The following is a 26939-nucleotide window of genomic DNA, read 5'->3' as shown; positions in this document are numbered from 1 at the left end:
AAGAAGTATGGCCATCTTGAACAAGTGTCACGTCATGTGTACTGTTTGATAGAGGCGCAAGACCAGAAAGCATGCTTGAGTTTGTTGTCTTCCTGTATTGAACACAGATCATTCCGTCTTCAATTTTATCGATTATTTACGTTTAAAAAAATACCTAAAGTTGTATTACAAAAGTAGTTTGAAATGTTTTGGCAAAGTTTACAGGTAACTTTTGAGATACAGTGCCTTGCGAAAGTATTCGGCCCCCTTGAACTTTGCGACCTTTTGCCACATTTCAGGCTTCAAACATAAAGATATAAAACTGTATTTTTTTGTGAAGAATCAACAACAAGTGGGACACAATCATAAAGTGGAACGACATTTATTGGATATTTCAAACTTTTTTAACAAATCAAAAACTGAAAAATTGGGCGTGCAAAATTATTCAGCCCCTTTACTTTCAGTGCAGCAAACTCTCTCCAGAAGTTCAGTGAGGATCTCTGAATGATCCAATGTTGACCTAAATGACTAATGATGATAAATACAATCCACCTGTGTGTAATCAAGTCTCCGTATAAATGCACCTGCACTGTGATAGTCTCAGAGGTCCGTTAAAAGCGCAGAGAGCATCATGAAGAACAAGGAACACACCAGGCAGGTCCGAGATACTGTTGTGAAGAAGTTTAAAGCCGGATTTGGATACAAAAAGATTTCCCAAGCTTTAAACATCCCAAGGAGCACTGTGCAAGCGATAATATTGAAATGGAAGGAGTATCAGACCACTGCAAATCTACCAAGACCTGGCCGTCCCTCTAAACTTTCAGCTCATACAAGGAGAAGACTGATCAGAGATGCAGCCGAGAGGCCCATGATCACTCTGGATGAACTGCAGAGATCTACAGCTGAGGTGGGAGACTCTGTCCATAGGACAACAATTAGTCGTATATTGCACAAATCTGGCCTTTATAGAAGAGCGGCAAGAAGAAAGCCATTTCTTAAAGATATCCATAAAAAGTGTTGTTTAAAGTTTGCCACAAGCCACCTGGGAGACACACCAAACATGTGGAAGAAGGTGCTCTGGTCAGATGAAACCAAAATTGAACTTTTTGGCAACAATGCAAAACGTTATGTTTGGCGTGAAAGCAACACAGCTGAACACACCATCCCCACTGTCAAACATGGTGGTGGCAGCATCATGGTTTGGGCCTGCTTTTCTTCAGCAGGGACAGGGAAGATGGTTAAAATTGATGGGAAGATGGATGGAGCCAAATACAGGACCATTCTGGAAGAAAACCTGATGGAGTCTGCAAAAGACCTGAGACTGGGACGGAGATTTGTCTTCCAACAAGACAATGATCCAAAACATAAAGCAAAATCTACAATGGAATGGTTCAAAAATAAACATATCCAGGTGTTAGAATGGCCAAGTCAAAGTCCAGACCTGAATCCAATCGAGAATCTGTGGAAAGAACTGAAAACTGCTGTTCACAAATGCTCTCCATCCAACCTCACTGAGCTCGAGCTGTTTTGCAAGGAGGAATGGGAAAAAATGTCAGTCTCTCGATGTGCAAAACTGATAGAGACATACCCCAAGCGACTTACAGCTGTAATCGCAGCAAAAGGTGGCGCTACAAAGTATTAACTTAAGTGGGCTGAATAATTTTGCACGCCCAATCTTTCAGTTTTTGATTTGTTAAAAAAGTTTTAAATATCCAATAAATGTCGTTCCACTTCATGATTGTGTCCCACTTGTTGTTAATTCTTCACAAAAAAATACAGTTTTATATCTTTATGTTTGAAGCCTGAAATGTGGCAAACGGTCGCAAAGTTCAAGGGGGCCGAATACTTTCGCAAGGCACTGTATTTTGTCATGACGTTGGTCAAGTTGGAACCAGTGTTTTTCTGGATCAAACGCACCAAATAAATGGACATTTTGGATATATATCGACGGAATTAATCAAACAAAAGGACCATTTGTGATGTTTATGGGACATATTGGAGTGCCAACAAAAGAAGCTCGTCAAAGGTAAGGCATGAATTATATTTTTATTTCTGCGTTTTGTGTCGCGCCTGCAGAGTTTAAATATGCTACTCTCTCATTGTTTACTGTTGTGCTATCATCAGATAATAGCATCTTATGCTTTCGCCGAAAAGCCTTTTTGAAATATGACATGTTGGCTGGATTCACAACGAGTGTAGCTTTAATTTGGTATCTTGCATGTGTGATTTAATGAAAGTTTGATTTTTATAGTATTTTATTTGAATTTGGCGCTCTGCATTTTCACTGGCTTTTGGCCAGGTGGGACGCAAGCGTCCAACTTATCCCAGAGAGGAATTAATGAAACAATGGACATACAGTATAACAAAACAAGAACATCGTCTGGACAGGGGACCAACTGAGAAACCGACAGATATAGAGGGTCGATTAACAAAGTGAAGGAGTCCAGGTGAGTCCAATGAGCGCTGATGTGGGTAATGATGGTGACAGTGTGCATAATGATGGTGACAGTGTGCATAATGATGGTGACAGTGTGCATAATGATGGTGACAGTGTGCATAATGATGGTGACAGTGTGCATATTGATGGTGACAGTGTGCATATTGATGGTGACAGTGTGCATAATGATGGTGACAGTGTGTATAATGATGGTGACAGTGTGCATAATGATGGTGACAGTGTGCATAATGATGGTGACAGTGTGCATAACGACGGGCAGCCTGGCACCCTCGAGTGCCAGAGACGTGAAGCGGGAGCAGTCGTCCCCCCCCCCGGCGTCCCAAGCCTGACGGGGTGGCCAAGGCATGGGCGCTGGACAAGCCGGCCGAGGCATAGAAGCCCGACGAGCCGGCTGAGGCGTGAAAGCTTGACGATCCCGCTGAGCTGTGGGAGTCTGACATGCGGGTTGAGGTGTGGGAGCCTGACAAGCCGGCTGAGGCAAGGAAACCTCTCGAGCCAGCTAAGTCGTGGAAGCCCAACGAGCCAGCGAGTCGTGGAAGCCCAGCGAGCCAGCTGAGTCGTGGAAGCCCAACGAGCCAGCTGAGTCGTGGAAGCCCAACGAGCCATCTGAGGTGTGGAAGCCCAACGAGCCAGCTAAGTCGTGGAAGCCCAACGAGCCAGCTAAGTCGTGGAAGCCCAACGAGCCAGCTAAGTCGTGGAAGCCCAACGAGCCAGCTAAGTCGTGGAAGCCCAACGAGCCAGCTATGTCGTGGAAGCCCAACGAGCCAGCTGAGGCACCCCTGGTTCCATCGGTGGAGGCACCCTGACCCGACGTCACCACCAAAACACAAAAATCATGAACTCCCTGATGCTTCAAATAGTGGTGTCAGCATTTTGTAAGGACCGACGCTGGAGACAAGAAGCAAGTACAGGGAGTGAACAATTAATGAAACAATGGACATATAACAAAACAAGAACAGCGTCTGGACGGGGGAACAAAACGACATTACGATAATAATGCTGACATAAATAAAATAAAATCAAATCAAAATCAAAATCAAATTTATTTATATAGTCCTTCGTACATCAGCTGATATCTCAAAGTGCTGTACAGAAACCCAGCCTAAAACCCCAAACAGCAAGCAATGCAGGTGTAGAAGCACATAGGCAACCAACTGAGGAACGGACAGATATAGAGGGGCAATCAACAAAGTGAAGGAGTCTAGGTGAGTCCAACGAGCGCTGATGCGCGTAATGATGTTGACAGGTGTGAGTAATGATGGTGACAGGTGTGAGTAATGATGTTGACAGGTGTGAGTAATGATGTTGACAGGTGTGAGTAATGATGGTGACAGGTGTGAGTAATGACGGTGACAGGTGTGAGTAATGATGGTGACCGGTGTGAGTAATGATGGTGACAGGTGTGAGTAATGATGGTGACAGGTGTGAGTAATGATGGTGACAGGTGTGAGTAATGATGGTGACAGGTGTGAGTAATGACGGTGACAGGTGTCAGTAATGATGGTGACAGGTGTGAGTAATGACGGTGACAGGTGTGAGTAATGATGGTGACAGGTGTGAGTAATGATGGTGACAGGTGTGAGTAATGAGTAATGTAATCAGTAATCAAATTTATTTATATAGTCCTTCGTACATCAGCTGATATCTCAAAGTGCTGTACAGAAACCCAGCCTAAAACCCCAAACAGCAAGCAATGCAGGTGTAGAAGCACATAGGCAACCAACTGAGGAACGGACAGATATAGAGGGGCAATCAACAAAGTGAAGGAGTCTAGGTGAGTCCAACGAGCGCTGATGCGCGTAATGATGTTGACAGGTGTGAGTAATGATGGTGACAGGTGTGAGTAATGATGTTGACAGGTGTGAGTAATGATGTTGACAGGTGTGAGTAATGATGGTGACAGGTGTGAGTAATGACGGTGACAGGTGTGAGTAATGATGGTGACCGGTGTGAGTAATGATGGTGACAGGTGTGAGTAATGATGGTGACAGGTGTGAGTAATGACGGTGACAGGTGTCAGTAATGATGGTGACAGGTGTGAGTAATGACGGTGACAGGTGTGAGTAATGATGGTGACAGGTGTGAGTAATGATGGTGACAGGTGTGAGTAATGATGGTGACAGGTGTGGGTAATGATGGTAACAGGTGGTAACAGGTGTGAGTAATGATGGAGACAGGTGTGAGTAATGATGGTGACAGGTGTGAGTAATGATGGTGACAGGTGTGGGTAATGATGGTAACAGGTGGTAACAGGTGTGAGTAATGATGGTAACAGGTGTGAGTAATGACGGTGACAGGTGTGAGTAATGATGGTGACAGGTGTGAGTAATGACGGTGACAGGTGTGAGTAATGACGGTGACAGGTGTGAGTAATGACGGTGACAGGTGTGAGTAATGACGGTGACAGGTGTGAGTAATGACGGTGACAGGTGTGAGTAATGATGGTGACAGGTGTGAGTAATGACGGTGACAGGTGTGAGTAATGACGGTGACAGGTGTTAGTAATGACGGTGACAGGTGTGAGTAATGACACCCTCGGATGCTGGAGCAGGCGTAACAAATTAAGCCCTTCATTTTTTTTGTTTTTTCTTTTTGGCTGCCAAGTATGTAGGCCTTAGCCCTCCCAGGCCCATCCATGGCTGCACCCCTGCACAATCATGAACAATCCATAGATTAGGGCCTAATTAATGTATTTTAATTGACTGTAGCTCAGTAAAATCTTTGAAGTTGTTGCATGTAACGCTTATATTTTCGTTCCGTAATACACAGTGCCTTCGGAAAGTATTCAGACCCCTTGACTTTTTCCACATTTTATTATGGTACAGCCTTATTCTAAAAATGTATTCAATTGTTTTTTTATCATCAGTCAACACATAATATCCATAATGACAAAGCAAAAACAGGTTTTCGAAATGTTTGCCTATTTATACAAAAAATATATATTTACATAAGTATTCAGACCCTTTAATCAGTACTTTGTTGAAGCACCTTTGGCAGTGATTACAGCCGCAAGTCTTCTTGGGTATCACTCTACAAGCTTGGCATACCTGTATTTGGCGAGTTTCTCCCATTCTTCTCTGCTGATTCTCTCAAGCTCTGTCAGGTTGGATGGGTTGTGTTGCTCTAAGCTGGGCCACTCAAGAACATTCAGAGCCACTCCTGCATTGTCTTGGCTGTGTGCTTAGGGTCGTTGTCTTGTTGGGAGGTGAATCTTCGTCTTCCAGTGCTCTGGAGCAGGTTTTCATCATGGATCTCTCTATACTTTGCTCCGGTCCTCTTTCCCTCAATCCTGACTAGTCTCCCAGTGCCTTTTACTGAGGAGTGGCTTCCGTCTGGCCACCCTACTGTAGGCCTGATTGGTGGAGTGCTGCAGAGATGGTTGTCCTTTTTGGATGGTTCTCCCATCTCCACAGAGGAACTCTGGAGCTCTATCAGTGACCATTGGATTCTTGATGACCTCTCTGACCAAGGCACTTCTCCCCCGATTGCTTAGTTTTGCTGGGCGGCCAGCTCTAGGAAAAGTCTTGGTTGTTCCAAACTTCCTATTTTTAAGAATGATGGAGGCCACTGTGTTCTTGGGGATCTTCAATGCTGCAGACATTTTTGGTACCCTTCCCCAGATCTGTGCCTCGACACAATCCTGTCTCGGAGCTCTACAGTCAATTCCTTCAACCTCATGGCTTGGTTTTTGCTCTGACATGCACTGTCAACTGTGGGACCTTATATAGACAGGTGTGTGCCTTTCCAAATAATGTCCAATTAATTTAATTTACTATAAGGTGGACTCCAATCAAGTTGTAGAAACATCTCAAGGATAATCAATGGAAACAGGGTGCACCTGAGCTCAATTTAGAGTCTCATAGCAAAGGGTCTGAATACTTATGTAAATAAAGTATTTCAGTTTATTTTTAAGTTATTTTTACCTTTCTGTTTATAATTAATTATTCGCTTCAAACAGCATTTGAGGATATTTTGGTAACCAGTGTGAAGTCTTACATGAAAGTTTTTCTCAAAATCATCAAGTTCTGATTTGACAGCTCTTTGCATTTCACTGTTGTTTAAACTGACTCATCGTTTTTAACTTTGTAATAAAAGTCAGTAACAATGGAATTAGTTATGAATAATTTTACTTTCCTCAAAACTCAAGCTGTCTGTGTCTACAGTGTGTACTGTATAAGTTGTAGAAACATCTCAAGGATGATCATTGGAAACAGGATGCACCTGAGCTCAATTTCAAGTCTAATAGCAAAGGCTCTGAATACTTATGTAAATAAGGTATTTATGTTTATTTTAAAATTATTTTTAAATTTCTGTTTTTATAATTTAATTAATTATTTCACACATTTTAAATGATGCAAACATTTCTAAAAAAACATGTTTTCGCTTAGTCATTATGGGGTGTTGTGTGTAGATTGCTCAGGAAATGTTTTTATTTGATCAATTTAAGAATAAGGTTGTAACGTAACAAAATGTGGAAAAAGTCAAGAGCTCTGAATACTTTCCGAAGACACTGTATACAACAGTTATTTAACTACAATATGTATTCTATAGTTAACTGTAAGTACTACAGTAAATACTACAGTAAATACTACAGTTTTCACTGTAGTGTTTTTTCCTGACTTTAGACCACAAAATCACTACAGTGAATACTATAGTATTTATTTTATGTGTGCTGTTTCTTTCTGGTGGAGTCAATGCAGTACTTTAACTTTCAAGGGCTGGTTTCCTACTAGCAGATTAAGTCTAATTCAAAAATGTACTTTCAGTGGATTCTTGTTGAACATTTTTAGTTTACCATTTTATTTAGGTTAAAAATAAATTGTCCAGAGGTTTATGTAATCTGGGTCCTGGAATCTTCATGCCAGGTTTCCCAGACAGATTAAAGAGATTGTCCATACAATTTTTTTTCAAGAGCCAAAACTGGTCCCAGAAAATTGCGTACTACATCATATCTGTGCAGATATGTGCAGCACATCATTGCTCACTCTCAAATCAAAGTTTATTTGTCTCACAAGTTTTCAGATGTTAAAGCAGGTGCAGAGGAATACTCTCTCTGCTGTGTGTGCTCTCAAATGGGAAGGGGCTGAAGCTCATTGGCTGGAACTCAAATTGCTAGGGGGCTGGCCCACGTGTTAAAAAAAATGTATCGAAAATGGCGCCAAACATCTTCCAGAGAAAAGTTGCTTAGGGATTTATTTCGTTGCTAGGTGAAGTTAAATTGTTATTCTGCTCATAGATTATGCATGTACCGTATGAACCAAAGTTCCGGAGCATGTCTTTAAGTCTATATTTCTGTATAAAAATAGACTTTCAGTGTATATTCTCTATTGAACCCAGAAGTAGGCTTAATTATTCTGTCTCCGGAATACTGTCCCTCAGAGTTGATAAACCCACGCTGGAGGGGTGATAAGAAATGGAAACAGCAACTCAGCGTGATACGAGAGCGAGAAATACACGCACACACACACACACACACACACACACACACACACATATACACACACACATACACACACACACACGCACACATGCACACACACGCGCACACACACACACACGCATGCGCACACACACGCACGCACGCACACACACACACACGCACGCACGCGTACACACACATACACACACGATACAAGAGGCAGAGTGCTGCTGTTACAGCAGAGCTGATTGATACGTTTGCAAAGTGGGACACCTTCCGTCTTTTAACAATGATATGGCAGAGAGAGAGTGGGAGAGAGAGAGGGGGAGAGAGAGAGGGGGAGTGAACCAGTGGGAGAGAGAGGCAGAGAGAGTTAGAGAGAACCAGTGGGAGAGAGAGGCAGAGAGAGTTAGAGAGAGAGAGAGAACCAGTGGGAGAGAGAAGCAGAGAGAGAGAGAGAGAGAGAGGGAGAGAGAGAGAGAGAGAGAGAGAGAACCAGTGGGAGAGAGAGGCAGGGTGGGACAGCTTCCGTCTTTAAACAATGATATGACAGATAGATAGAGAGAACGAGGGAGAGGAAGATAGAGAGAGAAAACAAAACAGAGAGAGAGCGAGACAGAGAGATAATCAGTGGGTGAGCCAGTCTTAAAGGATAATTCCACCACTTTTCAACTGCATCATTATCTCCAGCACCAGTGAGAAAACGGTACATTTCTATGTTGTATTGGGAAGAAAAAAAAGTTAAACACTTCCACACGCTGACATCATCAAAAGTGATTTTCAAACACGATGCGATATACACTAAGTGCACAAAACATTAGGAACCTTTTCCTAATATTGGGTTGCATCGTCGAATCAGACTCAAGTTGTCGGGGCATGGATCCTGCAAGGTTTCGAAAGCATTTCACAGGTATGCTTATTGACTCCAATGCTTCCCACAGTTGTGTCAAGTTGGCTGGATGTCCTTTGAGTGGTGGACCATTCTTGATACACACCGGAAACTGTTGAGTGTGGAAAAAACCCAGCAGCGTTGCAGTTCTTGACACAAACCGGTGTACATGGCACCTACTACCCTACCCTGCTCAAAGGCACTTAAACATTTTGTCTTGCCCATTCACCCTCTGAATGGCACATATACAAAAGCCATGTCTCAATTGTCTCAAGGATTAAATATCTTTATTAAACCTGTCTCCTCCCCTTCCTGTACACCGATTTTAAGTGGATTCAACAAGTGAATGGATCATAGCGTTCACCTGGATTGACCTTAACAGTCTATGTCATGGAAAGAACAGGTGTTCTTAATGTTTTGTACACTCAGTGTATATAGTGTATATACATGTAACTGCCAAAATAAAGGAAACACTTCTGGTAAATGAGGGATACAAAGTATATTGAAAGCAGACGCTTTCACATAAAGGTGTGGTTCCTGAGTTAAATGTGACTTTAACATCCCATCATGCTTAGGGTCGTGTATAAAAATGCTAGGCAGGGCATTATTATTGTACATTGTGTTAATTTAGCTTCCACACACTATGGTTCAAACAGTAGCTCCTTTTTTATTTTTTACAAAAAAACATGTATTTTTATCCACAGACCAATGCACTTCTTTCACTGGTTTGGTGCTAGAGATAAAGAGTATAAGGTTTTAAAAAAGTGGTGTAATAGTCCTTTAATGCTTATTCACTTCAAACAGCGTTTGAGGATATTTTGGTAACCAGTGTGAAGTCTTACATGAAAGTTTTTCTCAAAGTCATCAAGTTCTGATTTGACAGCTCTTTGCATTTCACTGTTGTTTAAACTGACTCATCGTTTTTAACTTTGTAATAAAAGTCAGTAACAATGGAATTAGTTATGAATAATTTTACTTTCCTCAAATCTCAAGCTGTCTGTGTCTACAGTGTGTACTGTACAAGTTGTAGAAACATCTCAAGGATGATCAATGGAAACAGGATGCACCTGAGCTCAATTTAGAGTCTCATAGCAAAGGGTCTGAATACTTATGTAAATGAGACATTTCAGTTTTGTATTTTTTTTATTACATTTGCAACAATAAATATTAATAATGTTTTTTTTGCTTTGTGATTATGGGGTATTGTGATGTCATTATGGGGTATTGTGATGTCATTATGGGGCATTGTGATGTCATTATGGGGTATTGTGTGTAGATTGATGAGGAATAAATGTCATCCATTTTAGAATAAGGCTGTAACGTAACAACGTGTGAAAAACGTCAAGTGGTCAGAATACTTTCCGAATGCACTGTAAATATGCTAAATAGTAGTAAACCATAGGAGAACAGGAAAACAGAAGAACCAGGTAGGATACTCTTCAAAATGCATTAATAAGAAAGTAACCAACCAATGCATTGTAAATTACTGTAAAAAAATGTATTAATAGCCCAGGCCTTTATTTCCTTCAATCCCTTAAACACAACTGGTTCGTATTAGAGACAGGCTTCTATTTTCAGCCAGGTGTCTTTTCCTTATTTGCAAACGGCTTTTGCTCACAAATGTTTTGTTAAAAAGACTACCTCACTGACCTCAGTATGACCAGAATAAGTATTCCAATAACAAAAACATCACAGATCAGACTTGCAAAGATTAGGCAGCCTATCATACATCTATCATATAGCCTCGCTATTGTTATTTTACTGCTGCTCTTTAATTAGTTGTTACTCGCATTATTTTTTTTATTTTTTTTACTTATCTATTTTTAAGATATTTTTCTTAAAAGTGCATTGTCGGTTAAGGGTTTGTTAAAATAAACATTTCACTGTAAGGTTTTATTCGGTCTACTACATATTCGGCACATGTGACAAATACAATTTGATTTGATTTGATACACCCCCAATTTCACGCTTCAGCACCGTGGAGAGCAGTACTTTCTCCTCTTCCTCCTCTTCCTTCCCCTCCTCCTCCTTCTCCTCCTCCTCCTCCTCCTGGAGAGCCAGTACCGGTAGCATTCATGTCGTGTTTAACTTTTTGGTTAGCAACGATGACAGAGTAAATAAAACATGTAAATAAACCATTTATTTAGATTGGACGTGTGTTTGAAAAAAGGGCATTTAATTTGCTGTAATGATTCCCGGCTATTAAAAGGGACAAGCGGCTATTTGAGACTTCTTTTCAGTTGTTATGGGAATGTATATTTATTGAAACCGCATCGCCCCTATGACGAGTAGCGTGGGCTATTAATGACGCCTCCGCCATATGTTTCTCTCGTCCTTATGAAGCAGTTTAAAAAAAAGATATATGTAAACACTGTTCTTGGCGGTGAAAGTGGACATTTTCTAAAGGTTGAAGGAAGGGGTGACGGTGGACATTTTCTGAAGACTGACATACATGTTCAAGGATCTACAGGAGTACACACCAAGTATACACATACTGTACATACCCATATAAATACAGAAACCCGAAAGACATCTTTCTGTTTGATAAAATAGCCTTTGTAAAAAAATATCCATGACATATGAGGAGCATTATTAAGATCGCTAGTATGCTAGAGGTTTATTTTCTGTTCAGAAAACAGATTGTCAGTTAACATGTCCTCCTACCCTCTTCCTCCTCCTCTTCCCCCTCCTCTTGTTCTTCATCTTCTTCCCCCTCATCCTCCTCTTCCCCCTCCTATTCCTCCTCATCTTCCTCCTCCTTCTCCTCCTCCCGCTATTTCTCTTCTTCCTCATCTTCCTCCTTCTCCTCATCCTCCCGTTCCTTCTCTTCTTCTTCCTCTTCCTCCCCCTCATCTTCCTCCTCCTTTTTCTCTCCCCCTCCTACTTCTCCTCTTCCTTCTCCTCCTCCTCCTTCTCCACCTCTTCCTCCTCTTCCTACTCCTCTTCCTCCTCTTCCTCCTCCTCCTCCTCCTTCTCCTCTTCCTTCTCCTCCTCCTCCTTCTCCTCCTCTTCCTCCTCTTCCTCTTCCTCTTCCTCCTCTTCCTCCTCCTTCTCCTCTTCCTCCTCCTCCTCCTCTTTCTCTTCCTCCTCCTCCTCTCTTTGCAGCTGACATTGATGACCTAAAGATCTGCTATGTGTTAAGAAATGAAGAGAGCGCAACCACAGACCTCTTCCTCTTCTCTGTTGAAGACAACGGTAAGACTGTCACCCTGTTGACACGCACACACACACACACACACACACACACACACACACACACACACACACACACACACACACACACGCTATGCAGTCTACTCAGTACTGCATATTTTTCAGCGAAATATTAAATGCTGCACTTCTTGTTGTTTGTCTCCTGCATAGTTACCAGTTTGTTGTCATGGAATTAGAGATGTTGTTATGATTGATTGCAGATAAAGGACATCATGTGAATAGCTGGAGGTAATATTGAAACAGCAACGAGGAAAAAAAAGACTAATCCCTGTAGACTGTAGAGGAACCCATGAGACTCTAAGACATGCAGACATGTACTGTACTGTCTGCATTGTGAATTCACGTGGAATTATACGGGAAAACCGATACAAAATGGCAGTTTAATCATTAAGAAAAATGGTCCAATTGTCACATCCCCGCTATGTATTAGCGACACACACACACACACACACACACACACACACACACATAACTGAGCTATCCTCGGGGCTAAAGGGTTGTCACAAAGCAGTGGTTGATATTGAAGTCCTCTGACCAGTCAGTCAAAGCGGCTGATAATGAGAGCCTATGGCTAACCAGAGGGGCTCTCTGTGTGTGTGTGTGTGTGTGTGTGTGTGTGTGTGTGTGTGTGTGTGTGTGTGTGTGTGTGTGTGTGTGTGTGTGTGTGTGTGTGTACACTTGTGCGCGTGTTTGTGTGCATCGTCAGGGGCGATTAATAATGATAGCTCAGGGTTGTAAAAGTGGGGCAGTGCCCCAAGCAACAGACAAGTAATTACTGACATGACATATTATAGGGCTGTGTTACAGGGGAAGACTGGGAAGAGACAACTTTTAAAGGGCTGTGATACAGGGGAAGATTGGGGACAGACACATTTTTACAGGGCTGTCTTAGTGGGGAAGACCAAGCCCTCGGAAGTAACGGGAGTCGCCATGTAAAGGATTATATTACGTTACCACACACACACACACACACACACACACACACACACACACACACACACACACACACACACACACACACACACACACACACACACACACACACACACACACACACACACTGTCTCATGCCAATCCTGATTTGTAACGATTGTTTTACTTTCATGCCTCTGTGACTATATAACATATAATACAGCTTTCTAATAGTGATTCGTGTTCTGTCTCCAAGTCTTGTTCCTTGTCTGTTAATTAAGCCTGGTTCAGATACAACAGCAGACAGACAACTAGCCGGTTATAGAAGCTAACTAAAGACGGGGTATTCAGATCAAAAAGATGGTTGGGACTATTTCCACACGGTGCTTCTTTACAATGACCTGATGAACTTGTTGTGGCAAATGAGTATCATGAAAGACATGCACCAGAAACAGGCCTAAACTTTGTGACTTGTCAATTATAAGCAAGTTAGGCTACCTAACTGCAGCAAAAAATAGCCAGCTAGCTCTCTGTCTGCTTAGTCAGCTAGCTGTCTGCCTGGTTAGCTAGCTAGCTCTCTGTCTGCTTAGTCAGCTAGCTGTCTGCCTGGTTAGCTAGCTAGCTGTCTGCCTGGTTAGCTAGCTAGCTGTCTGCTTGGTTAGCCAGCTAGCTGTCTGCTTGGTTAGCCAGCTAGCTGTCTGCCTGATTAGCTAGCTAGCTGTCTGCCTGGTTAGCTAGCTAGCTGTCTGCTTGGTTAGCTAGCTAGCTGTCTGCTTGGTTAGCCAGCTAGCTGTCTGCCTGATTAGCTAGCTAGCTGCCTGCCTGATTAGCTAGTTGTATTTAACAGGTCTGTTGTGGTCCTGTCTCGTCTGTTGTATTTAACAGGTCTGTTGTGGTCCTGTCTCGTCTGTTGTATTTAACAGGTCTGTTGTGGTCCTGTCTCGTCTGTTGTATCTGAACAGGTCCGCTATGGTCCTCCTCTGGGAAGAGTATCTTTAGAGTCTGTGAATTGTCTAGTTTTTAATATTTTACTATGTGTAAATGCTATTGAACGTTTTGCGTTCAAATATCTATTTGTGTTTGATCAGTGAGAAAAGGATGAAAGGATATATTTTTAGAGGATTCAAACTTTACTTAAGTTTAGATGTATACTTAGTAGCTGCACACCTCTATGTGTGTGTGTGTGTGTGTGTGTGTGTCTCTCTCAGGTTCATTACTGGCTGTGTTCCTGGCAGTACTTCACAACTACTCTTATGCATAAACATGCTGTTGCTATGGTTACCCTTCAGTTTGTCTCAACCCCTGACCTCTCTCTGTTAGCTAACCTGCCCATATTGGTTTACCTAAGAGTGGCAACACACACACACACACACACACACACACACACACACACGCACACACACGTCCCTGGCTGATGACAGTAATCCGTTGTCACTACATTTTCCCTCTCCCTCCTTTTCGCGTTATCTCTCCATATTTATCCTCATCCATCTCTTCCCTCCCTCCCTCCCTCCCTCCCTCCCTCCCTCCCTCCCTCCCTCTGCCCTCTCCCCCCTCTCTCTGTCTCCCCTCTCTCACTTTCGCTCTCTCTCTCTCCCTCTCCCCTCTCCCCTCTCCCCCCTCTCCCTGTGTCTCCCCTCCCTTCCTCTCTCTGTGTCTCCCCTCCCTCCCTCCCTCCCTCCCTCCCTCCCTCCCTCCCTCCCTCCCTCCCTCCCTCCCTCCCTCCCTCTTTCTCTCTCTTTCTCCCTCTCCCCTCTCCCCCCTCTCCCTGTGTCTCCCCTCTCTCTGTGTCTCCCCTCTCTCACTTTCGCTCTCTCCTTCTCCTCTTAACCTTTTACATTTTATCAGATGCTCTTCCAGAGCGATTTACATTTGTGCATTTATCTTTAAGATAGCTAGGTGAGACATATCACAACATATCACAATCGTAGCAAGAACATTTCCCCTCAAAATCGTAGCTGTCCTGACATAAAGGGGAAGCTCGTTCCACCATTGGGGTGCCAGGACAGAGAGGAGTTTTGACTGGGCTGTGTGGGCGTTGCCCTCCCATAGGAGTGGGAAGTTTGACTGGGCTGTGTGGGCGTTGCCCTCCCATAGGAGTGGCGAGTTTTGACTGGGCTGTGTGGGCGTTGCCCTCCCATAGGAGTGGGGAGTTTGACTGGGCTGTGTGGGCGTTGCCTTCCCATAGGAGTGGGAAGTTTGACTGGGCTGTGTGGGCGTTGCCCTCCCATAGGAGTGGGGAGTTTTGACTGGGCTGTGTGGGCGTTGCCCTCCCATAGGAGTGGGAAGTTTTGACTGGGTTGTGTGGGCATTGCCCTCCCATAGGAGTGGGAAGTTTTGACTAGGCTGTGTGGGCGTTGCCCTCCCATAGGAGTGGGGAGTTTTGACTGGGCTATGTGGGCGTTGCCCTCCCATAGGAGTGGGAAGTTTTGACTGGGCTGTGTGGGCGTTGCCCTCCCATAGGAGTGGGAAGTTTGACTGGGCTGTGTGGGCGTTGCCTTCCCATAGGAGTGGGGAGTTTTGACTGGGCTGTGTGGGCGTTGCCCTCCCATAGGAGTGGGAAGTTTTGACTGGGCTGTGTGGGCGTTGCCCTCCCATAGGAGTGGGAAGTTTCGCCCCACAGTTTGGGAAACACTATTGTAGAGTATGACCCTGCAGGAGCGAGTCACTGCTTTGCTGTTTGCAGAGAATGACAGGGTGTTGTCCAGGGTCATGCAAATGTTCTTTGCACTCTGGCAAAGGGGACACTGTGGAGTTGTCAACCGTGATGCAGAGGTCTTGGAGCGGGCAGGCCTTTCCCGGGAGGAAGAGCAGCTTCTGTTTTGTTGAGGCTTGAGGTGGTGGGGCCGAGTTCCAAGATGAGATGTGTGCCAGGCATGTGGAGATGCGTGTTGCCACCTGGGTGTCAGAAGGAGGGAAGAAGACAATTATCTCTCTGTTGAGTACCGTGCAGATTAAGCATGAACATAACCTTAAATATCCTTAAAACATTATCAACAAAAACAACAACACGTCAACAAAGCTAAAGGAAAACCTAAAACTGCTACAGAGATACTCTACATGACCAAAAGTATGTGGACACCAGCTCGTCGAACATCTCATTCCAAAATCATGGGGATTAACATGGAGTTCGTCCCCCCTTTTGCTGCTGTAACAGGTAGAATGTGTTTCTTATTTGACTTGCCTAGTTAAATAATAGTTACATATTTTATTTTATTTTATAAATAACAGCCTCCACTCTTCTGGGAAGACTTTCAACTAGATGTTGGAACACTGCTGCTATAACAGCCTCTACTCTTCTGGGAAGACTTTCAACTAGATGTTGGAACATTGCTGCTATAACAGCCTCCACTCTTCTGGGAAGGCTTTCAACTAGATGTTGGAACTTTGCTGCAGGGACTTGCTTCCATTCAGCCACAAGAGTATTAGTGAGGTCGGGCACTGATGCTGGGTGATTAGGCCTGGCTCGCAGTCGGTGTTCCAATTCATCGCAATGGTGTTCAATGGGGTTGAGGTCAGGGCTCTGTGCAGGCCAGTCAAGTTCTTCTACACCGATCTCAACAAAACATTTCTGTTTGGACCTCGCTTTGTGCACGGGGGCATTGTCGTGCTGAAACAGGAAAGGGCCTTCCCCAAACTGTTGCCACAAAGTTGGAAGCACAGAATCGTCTAGAATGTCATTGTATGCTGTAGTGATAAGAGTTCCCTTCACTGGAAGTAACGGGCCAAACCCAAACCATGAAAAACAGCTCCAGACTAATATTCCTCCTCTTCACAGTTGTCACTATGCATTCAGGCAGGTAGCGTTCTCCTGACATCCTCCAAACCCAGATTTGTCCGTCGGACTGCCAGATTCTGAAGTGTGATTCATCACTCCAGAGACGTTTCCACTTCACAATAACAGCACTTATAGTTGACCGGGACAGCTCTAGCAGGGCAGAGATTTGACAAACTGACTTGTTGGAAAGGAGACACCCTGTCACATTGAAAGTCACTGAGCTCTTCAGTGCGGGCCATTCTAGTGCCATTGTTTGTCTATGGAGATTGCCTGGCGGTGTACTTGATTTTATGCACCTTTCAGCAACGGGTGTGGCTGAAATAGAGGAATCCACTAATTTGAAGGGGTGTCCACATACTTTTGGCCATGTGGTGAAGGTGTTATTGTATTTCTGAGATCTGCTGTCATGTCACAAATAATTTCTATGTCGCTCAAATTCACCCTTTTCCTTTCATCCTTTTCCACATTCTTCCTCCTCTATACCTGTCTTTACCAGTACTCTTCCTCCTCTTTATTCCCCCTTTACTAGTACTCTTCCTCCTCTTTCTCCTCTTTATTCCCCCTTTACCAGGACTCTTCCTCCTCTTTCTCCTCTTTATTCCCCCTTTACCAGTACTCTTCCTCATCTTTATTCCCCCTTTACTAGTACTCTTCCTCCTCTTCTTCCTCTTTATTCCCCCTTTACTAGTACTCTTCCTCCTCTTCTTCCTCTTTATTCCCCCTTTACTAGTACTCTTCCTCCTCTTCTTCCTCTTTATTCCCCCTTTACCAGTACTCTTCCTCCTCTTCTTCCTCTTTATTCCCCCTTTACCAGGACTCTTCCTCCTCTTTATTCCCCCTTTACCAGTACTCTTCCTCCTCTTTCTCCTCTTCCTCCTGTCTTTACCAGTACTCTTCCTCCTCTTTATTCCCCCTTTACCAGTACTCTTCCTCCTCTTTCTCCTCTTCCTCCTGTCTTTACCAGTACTCTTCCTCCTCTTTATTCCCCCTTTACCAGTACTCTTCCTCCTCTTTCTCCTCTTCTTCCTGTCTTCACCAGTACTCTTCCTCCTCTTCCTTCTCTTTATTCCCCCTTTACCAGTACTCTTCCTCCTCTTTCTCCTCTTTATTCCCCCTTTACCAGTACTCTTCCTCCTCTTTATTCCCCCTTTACCAGTACTCTTCCTCCTCTTCCTCCTATCTTTACCAGTACTCTTCCTCCACTTTCTCCTCTTTATTCCCCCTTCACCAGTACTCTTCCTCCTCTTTCCTCTCTGCATTCTTTCTTTACCAGTACTCTTCCTCCTCTTTATTCCCCATTTACCAGTACTCTTCCTCCTCTTTCTCCTCTTTATTCCCCCTTTACCAGTACTCTTCCTCCTCTTTATTCCCCATTTACCAGTACTCTTCCTCCTCTTTCTCCTCTTTATTCCCCCTTTACCAGTACTCTTCCTCCTCTTCCTCCTCTTTATTCCCCCTTTACCATAACTCTTCCTCCCCTTCCTCCTGTCTTTACCAGTACTCTTCCTCCTCTTTATTCCCCCTTTACCAGTACTCTTCCTCCTCTTCCCCCTCTTTATTCCCCCTTTACCATAACTCTTCCTCCCCTTCCTCCTGTCTTTACCAGTACTCTTCCTCCTCTTCCTACTGTCTTTACCAGTACTCTTCCTCCTCTTTATTCCCCCTGTCTTTACCAGTACTCTTCCTCCTCTTCCTCCTGTCTTTACCAGTACTCTTCCTCCTCTTCCCCCTCTTCCTCCTGTCTTTACCAGTACTCTTTCTCCTCTTCCTCCTGTCTTTACCAGTACTCTTCCTCCTCTTCCTCCTCTTCCTCCTGTCTTTACCAGTACTCTTTCTCCTCTTCCTCCTGTCTTTACCAGTACTCTTCCTCCTCTTCCTCCTCTTCCTCCTGTCTTTACCAGTACTCTTTCTCCTCTTCCTCCTGTCTTTACCAGTACTCTTCCTCCTCTTCTTCCTCCTGTCTTTACCTGTACTGTTCCACCTTTTAGAGAAAGCTGGTGTAGTTTAAGTACTGGACATAGATGGGTCATTCCACCAGTTCAGTGCCTTTTGAGATGTGCAACTCGGACCCTTTTGAATTCACTTCATGTCAGAATTCTGTCATAAAGAAGCACATGTTCAACTGAGTAAAAAACACCTTTTCCCATCTCAAGAAGTAAAAAAAAGAAAGTGCTTATTAAATGCAAATAAAGTAACAGGGTGGACTGTACATTTATGTTTCCTTCATTTAACTAGGCAAGTCAGTTAAGACAAATTCTTATTTACCCTGATGGCCTACACCGGCCAAACCCAGCTGAGCCACTTGTGCCTCACCCTATGTGACTTCCAATCACTGCTGGTTGTGATACATCCTGGAATCGAATCAGAGTTTTTGGAGTGACACATCTAGCACTGAGATGCAGTGCCTTGGACCACTGCACCACTCAGGATCCCAGGGTTGACTGTAACAGGGTTGACCATAACAGGGTTGACCGTAACAGGGTTGACCGTAAACAGGGTTGACCATAACAGGGTTGACCGTTACAGGGTTGACCGTAACAGGGTTGACCGTAAACAGGGTTGACCGTAACAGGGATGACCGTAACAAGGTTGGCCGTAACAGGGTTGACCGTAACAGGGTTGACCGTAAACAGGGTTGACCATAACAGGGTTGACCGTAAACAGGGTTGACCATAACAGGGTTGACCGTAAACAGGGTTGACCGTAACAGGGTTGACCGTAAACAGGGTTGACCATAACAGGGTTGACCGTAAACAGGGTTGACCATAACAAGGTTGACCGTAACAGGGATGACCGTAACAGGGTTGGCCGTAACAGGGTTGACCGTAAACAGGGTTGACCGTAACAGGGTTGACCGTAAACAGGGTTGACCATAACAGGGTTGACCGTAACATGGTTGACAGTAACAGGGTTGACCGTAACAGGGTTGACCATAACAGGGTTGACCGTAAACAGGGTTGACCGTAACAGGGTTGACCGTAACAGGGATGACCGTAACAAGGTTGACCGTAACAGGGATGACCGTAACAGGGTTGGCCGTAACAGGGTTGACCGTAACAGGGTTGACCGTAACAGGGTTGGCCGTAACAGGGTTGACCGTAACAGGGTTGACCATAACAGGGTTGACAGTAACATGGTTGACAGTAACATGGTTGACAGTAACATGGTTGACCGTAACCAGGGTTGCCCGTAACAGGGTTGGCCATAACAGGGTTGATGATTGAATCTTAAATCAGCCTTGAATCTCCTTGTGACATGGGAGCATGTAGGCTTGTTGTGTGCAACAGGGAGGGGCAATTGAACGGAAGCTTCACAAACAAAAAAACGATTAATTGTGAAAACATTTTGTAGCCTGTCTATATATGGGCAACAGGGTTGACATCTTGTTGACATCACCTGCTCAGTGTTCCACCACAAAACACCATAAAATTGCAATAAATAGTGGAAACAGCTCCCTTGCTTTTACACGATGATTTGGTTAACAAAATGAATAGTTTCCCCATGTTAAAATGAAAGTTTTGTATTTGTTATTTGCTTAGACAAGACAGCAGCTACTCTTCCTGGGGTTTATTATGGATCCCCATTAGTTCCTGTCAAGGCAGCAGCTACTCTTCCTGGGGTTTATTATGGATCCCCATTAGTTCCTGCCAAGGCAGCAGCTACTCTTCCTCGGGTTTATTATGGATCCTCATTAGTTCCTGTCAAGGCAGCATCTACTCTTCCTGGGGTTTATTATGGATCCCCATTAGTTCCTGCCAAGGCAGCAGCTACTCTTCCTGGAGTTTATTATGGATCCCCATGAGTTCCTGTCAAGGCAGCAGCTACTCTTCATGGGGTTTATTATGGATCCCCATGAGTTCCTGTCAAGGCAGCAGCTACTCTTCCTGGAGTTTATTATGGATCCCCATTAGTTCCTGTCAAGGCAGCAGCTACTCTTCCTGGAGTTTATTATGGATCCCCATTAGTTCCTGTCAAGGCAGCAGCTACTCTTCATGGGGTTTATTATGGATCCCCATTAGTTCCTGTCAAGGCAGCAGCTACTCTTCCTGGGGTTTATTATGGATCCCCATGAGTTCCTGTCAAGGCAGCAGCTACTCTTCCTGGAGTTTATTATGGATCCCCATTAGTTCCTGTCAAGGCAGCAGCTACTCTTCCTGGGGTTTATTATGGATCCCCATGAGTTCCTGTCAAGGCAGCAGCTACTCTTCCTGGAGTTTATTATGGATCCCCGTTAGTTCCTGTCAAGGCAGCAGCTACTCTTCCTGGAGTTTATTATGGATCCCCGTTAGTTCCTGTCAAGGCAGCAGCTACTCTTCCTGGGGTTTATTATGGATCCCTATGAGTTCCTGCCAAGGCAGCAGCTACTCTTCCTGGAGTTTATTATGAATCCCCATTAGTTCCTGTCAAGGCAGCAGCTACTCTTCCTGGAGTTTATTATGGATCCCCATGAGTTCCTGTCAAGGCAGCAGCTACTCTTCCTGGAGTTTATTATGGATCCCCATGAGTTCCTGTCAAGGCAGCAGCTACTCTTTCTGGAGTTTATTATGGATCCCCGTTAGTTCCTGTCAAGGCAGCAGCTACTCTTTCTGGAGTTTATTATGAATCCCCATTAGTTCCTGCCAAGGCAGCAGCTACTCTTCCTGGGGTTTATTATGGATCCCCATGAGTTCCTGTCAAGGCAGCAGCTACTCTTCCTGGAGTTTATTATGGATCCCCATTAGTTCCTGTCAAGGCAGCAGCTACTCTTCCTGGGGTTTATTATGGATCCCCATTAGTTCCTGTCAAGACAGCAGCTACTCTTTCTGGAGTTTATTATGGATCCCCATTAGTTCCTGTCAAGGCAGCAGCTACTCTTCCTGGAGTTTATTATGGATCCCCATTAGTTCCTGTCAAGGCAGCAGCTACTCTTCCTGGGGTTTATTATGGATCCCCATTAGTTCCTGTCAAGGCAGCAGCTACTCTTCCTGGAGTTTATTATGGATCCCCATTAGTTCCTGCCAAGGCAGCAGCTACTCTTCCTGGAGTTTATTATGGATCCCCATTAGTTCCTGCCAAGACAGCAGCTACTCTTCCTGGAGTTTATTATGGATCCCCATTAGTTCCTGTCAAGGCAGCAGCTACTCTTCCTGGAGTTTATTATGGATCCCCATTAGTTCCTGTCAAGGCAGCAGCTACTCTTCCTGGAGTTTATTATGGATCCCCATTAGTTCCTGTCAAGACAGCAGCTACTCTTCCTGGAGTTTATTATGGATCCCCATTAGTTCCTGCCAAGGCAGCAGCTACTCTTCCTGGGGTTTATTATGGATCCCCATTAGTTCCTGTCAAGGCAGCAGCTACTCTTCCTGGTGTTTATTACAGATCCCCATTAGTTCCTGCCAAGGCAGCAGCTACTCTTCCTGGAGTTTATTATGGATCCCCATTAGTTCCTGCCAAGGCAGCAGCTACTCTTCCTGGAGTTTATTATGGATCCTCATTAGTTCCTGCCGAGGCAGCAGCTACTCTTCCTGGAGTTTATTATAGATCCCTATTAGTTCCTGCCGAGGCAGCAGCTACTCTTCCTGGAGTTTATTATGGATCCCCATTAGTTCCTGCCAAGGCAGCAGCTACTCTTCCTGGAGTTTATTATAGATCCCTATTAGTTCCTGCCGAGGCAGCAGCTACTCTTCCTGGGGTTTATTATGGATCCCCATTAGTTCCTGTCAAGGCAGCAGCTACTCTTTCTGGAGTTTATTATGGATCCCTATTAGTTCCTGTCAAGGCAGCAGCTACTCTTCCTGGAGTTTATTATGGATCCCCGTTAGTTCCTGTCAAGGCAGCAGCTACTCTTCCTGGAGTTTATTATGGATCCCCATGAGTTCCTGTCAAGGCAGCAGCTACTCTTCCTGGGGTTTATTATGGATCCTCATTAGTTCCTGCCGAGGCAGCAGCTACTCTTCCTGGAGTTTATTATGGATCCCCATTAGTTCCTGCCAAGGCAGCAGCTACTCTTCCTGGAGTTTATTATGGATCCCCATGAGTTCCTGTCAAGGCAGCAGCTACTCTTCCTGGGGTTTATTATGGATCCTCATTAGTTCCTGCCGAGGCAGCAGCTACTCTTCCTGGGGTTTATTATGGATCCCCATGAGTTCCTGTCAAGGCAGCAGCTACTCTTCCTGGGGTTTATTATGGATCCCCGTTAGTTCCTGTCAAGGCAGCAGCTACTCTTCCTGGGGTTTATTATGGATCCCCGTTAGTTCCTGTCAAGGCAGCAGCTACTCTTCCTGTGGTTTATTATGGATCCCCATTAGTTCCTGTCAAGGCAGCAGCTACTCTTCCTGGGGTTTATTATGGATCCCCGTTAGTTCCTGTCAAGGCAGCAGCTACTCTTCCTGTGGTTTATTATGGATCCCCATTAGTTCCTGTCAAGGCAGCAGCTACTCTTCCTGGGGTTTATTATGGATCCCCATTAGTTCCTGCCAAGGCAGCAGTTACTCTTCCTGGGGTTTATTATGGATCCCCATTAGTTCCTGTCAAGGCAGCAGCTACTCTTCCTGGAGTTTATTATGGATCCCCATTAGTTCCTGCCAAGGCAGCAGTTACTCTTCCTGGGGTTTATTATGGATCCCCATTAGTTCCTGCCAAGGCAGCAGCTACTCTTCCTGGGGTTTATTATGGATCCCCATTAGTTCCTGCCAAGGCAGCAGTTACTCTTCCTGGGGTTTATTATGGATCCCCATTAGATCCTGCCAAGGCAGCAGCTACTCTTCCTGGAGTTTATTATTCATCCCCATTAGTTCCTGTCAAGGCAGCAGCTACTCTTCCTGGAGTTTATTATGGATCCCCATGAGTTCCTGTCAAGGCAGCAGCTACTCTTCCTGGGGTTTATTATGGATCCCCATGAGTTCCTGTCAAGGCAGCAGCTACTCTTCCTGGAGTTTATTATGGATCCCCATGAGTTCCTGCCAAGGCAGCAGCTACTCTTCATGGGGTTTATTATGGATCCCCATGAGTTCCTGTCAAGGCAGCAGCTACTCTTCCTGGAGTTTATTATGGATCCCCATGAGTTCCTGCCAAGACAGCAGCTACTCTTCCTGGGGTTTATTATGGATCCCCATGAGTTCCTGTCAAGGCAGCAGCTACTCTTCCTGGAGTTTATTATGGATCCCCATGAGTTCCTGCCAAGGCAGCAGCTACTCTTTCTGGAGTTTATTATGGATCCCCATGAGTTCCTGTCAAGGCAGCAGCTACTCTTCCTGGTGTTTATTATGGATCCCCATTAGTTCCTGCCAAGGCAGCAGCTACTCTTCCTGGGGTTTATTATGGATCCCCATGAGTTCCTGTCAAGGCAGCAGCTACTCTTCCTGGGGTTTATTATGGATCCCCATGAGTTCCTGTCAAGGCAGCAGCTACTCTTCCTGGAGTTTATTATGGATCCCCATTAGTTCCTGTCAAGGCAGCAGCTACTCTTCCTGGGGTTTATTATGGATCCCCATGAGTTCCTGTCAAGGCAGCAGCTACTCTTCCTGGAGTTTATTATGGATCCCCGTTAGTTCCTGTCAAGGCAGCAGCTACTCTTCCTGGAGTTTATTATGGATCCCCATTAGTTCCTGTCAAGGCAGCAGCTACTCTTCCTGGAGTTTATTATGGATCCCCGTTAGTTCCTGTCAAGGCAGCAGCTACTCTTCCTGGAGTTTATTATGGATCCCCGTTAGTTCCTGTCAAGGTAGCACCTACTCTTCCTGGAGTTTATTATGGATCCCCGTTAGTTCCTGTCAAGGTAGCACCTACTCTTCCTGGAGTTTATTATGGATCCCCGTTAGTTCCTGTCAAGGCAGCAGCTACTCTTTCTGGAGTTTATTATGGATCCCCATTAGTTCCTGTCAAGGCAGCAGCTACTCTTCCTGGGGTTTATTATGGATCCCCATGAGTTCCTGTCAAGGCAGCAGCTACTCTTTCTGGAGTTTATTATGGATCCCCATGAGTTCCTGTCAAGGCAGCAGCTACTCTTTCTGGAGTTTATTATGGATCCCCATGAGTTCCTGTCAAGGCAGCAGCTACTCTTCCTGGGGTTTATTATGGATCCCCATTAGTTCCTGTCAAGGCAGCAGCTACTCTTCCTGGGGTTTATTATGGATCCCCATTAGTTCCTGTCAAGGCAGCAGCTACTCTTTCTGGAGTTTATTATGGATCCCCATGAGTTCCTGTCAAGGCAGCAGCTACTCTTTCTGGAGTTTATTATGGATCCCCATGAGTTCCTGTCAAGGCAGCAGCTACTCTTCCTGGGGTTTATTATGGATCCCCATTAGTTCCTGTCAAGGCAGCAACTACTCTTCCTGGGGTTTATTATGGATCCCCATTAGATCCTGCCAAGGCAGCAGCTACTCTTCCTGGGGTTTATTATGGATCCCCATTAGATCCTGCCGAGGCAGCAGCTACTCTTCCTCGGGTTTATTATGGATCCTCATTAGTTCCTGCCGAGGCAGCAGCTACTCTTCCTGGGGTTTATTATGGATCCTCATTAGTTCCTGTCAAGGCAGCAGCTACTCTTCCTGGGGTTTATTATGGATCCTCATTAGTTCCTGCCGAGGCAGCAGCTACTCTTCCTGGGGTTTATTATGGATCCTCATTAGTTCCTGCCGAGGCAGCAGCTACTCTTCCTGTAGTTTATTATGGATCCCCATTAGTTCCTGCCAAGGCAGCAGCTACTCTTCCTGGGGTTTATTATGGATCCTCATTAGTTCCTGTCAAGGTGGCAACTACTCTTCCTTGGGTTTATTATGGATCCCCATTAGTTCCTGTCAAGGCAGCATCTACTCTTCCTGAGGTTTATTATGGATCCTCATTAGTTCCTGCAAAGGCAGCAGCTACTCTTCCTGGGGTTTATTATGGATCCCCATGAGTTCCTGCCAAGGCAGCAGCTACTCTTCCTGGAGTTTATTATGGATCCCTATTAGTTCCTGTCAAGGCAGCAGCTACTATTCCTGGGGTTTATTATGGATCCCTATTAGTTCCTGCCAAGGCAGCAGCTACTATTCCTGGGGTTTATTATGGATCCCTATTAGTTCCTGCCAAGGCAGCAGCTACTATTCCTGGGGTTTATTATGGATCCCTATTAGTTCCTGCCAAGGCAGCAGCTACTCTTCCTGGGGTTTATTTTGGATCCTCATTAGTTCCTGCCGAGGCAGCAGCTACTCTTCCTGTAGTTTATTATGGATCCCCATTAGTTCCTGCCAAGGCAGCAGCTACTCTTCCTGGAGTTTATTATGGATCCCTATTAGTTCCTGCCAAGGCAGCAGCTACTCTTCCTGGGGTTTATTTTGGATCCTCATTAGTTCCTGCCAAGGCAGCAGCTACTCTTCCTGGGGTTTATTATGGATCCCCATGAGTTCCTGCCAAGGCAGCAGCTACTCTTCCTGGAGTTTATTATGGATCCCTATTAGTTCCTGCCAAGGCAGCAGCTACTCTTCCTGGGGTTTATTTTGGATCCCCATTAGTTCCTGTCAAGGCAGCAGCTACTCTTCCTGGGGTTTATTATGGATCCCCATTAGTTCCTGCCAAGGCAGCAGCTACTCTTCCTGGGGTTTATTATGGATCCCCATTAGTTCCTGCCAAGGCAGCAGCTACTCTTCCTGGAGTTTATTATGGATCCCTATTAGTTCCTGCCAAGGCAGCAGCTACTCTTCCTGGGGTTTATTATTCATCCCCATTAGTTCCTGTCAAGGCAGCAGCTACTCTTCCTTGGGTTTAATATGGATCCCCATTAGTTCCTGCCAAGGCAGCAGCTACTCTTCCTGGGGTTTATTATGGATCCCTATTAGTTCCTGCCAAGGCAGCAGCTACTCTTCCTGGGGTTTATTATGGATCCCTATTAGTTCCTGCCAAGGCAGCAGCTACTCTTCCTGGGGTCCGGATAAATTAAGCCAGTTATACAATTTTAAAAACATTACAATACGTTCATAACAAATTTCACAACACACTAAGTGTGTGCCCTCAGGCCCCTACACATACTACCTCATATCTGCAACTTAAAATATATGTGTACATATGTGTATAGTGTGTATGTTATCATGCGTGTGTATACATGTGTCTGTGCCTATGTGTGTGTTGACCTTAAATTTAGGGAAATGTTGTTGTTCTTTTACCTTTAAATTAAACAATAAATCACATTAAATAAATAATAATATTTAGAAATGAAAGTAACAAATTACTAGTGCTACTAGTGGTAAGTGGGTTAAAATCATCCTGGAAGTCACAGGGGGTGCACGGAGGGGAGGGGGGCGTGTTGTGTGTGTGCGTTTGTACAGCCTGTAGT

At 44.7% G+C, this 26939-nt stretch overlaps 1 protein-coding gene across 1 annotated transcript in view; it reads left to right on the top strand.

The window, feature by feature from the left end:
• The window catches only part of LOC149970326 (FRAS1-related extracellular matrix protein 2-like), a 126353-nt gene that overhangs the window by 13092 nt on the left and 86322 nt on the right, over positions 1–26939 (top strand). The window contains exon 2 of the mRNA XM_090226230.1: positions 11851–11940. Coding sequence (XP_090082356.1) covers positions 11851–11940 — 90 coding nt within the window. The remainder of the gene's footprint in view (positions 1–11850; positions 11941–26939) is intronic.

This window comes from Oncorhynchus mykiss, chromosome 29, assembly GCF_057628025.1.
Source record: "Oncorhynchus mykiss isolate SJ-2025 chromosome 29, ASM5762802v1, whole genome shotgun sequence".
In the NCBI taxonomy this organism is placed as follows: Eukaryota; Metazoa; Chordata; class Actinopteri; order Salmoniformes; family Salmonidae; genus Oncorhynchus; species Oncorhynchus mykiss.
Note: the sequence above shows the minus strand (reverse complement) of the source record. Positions and strands in the feature narration are given on the sequence as shown.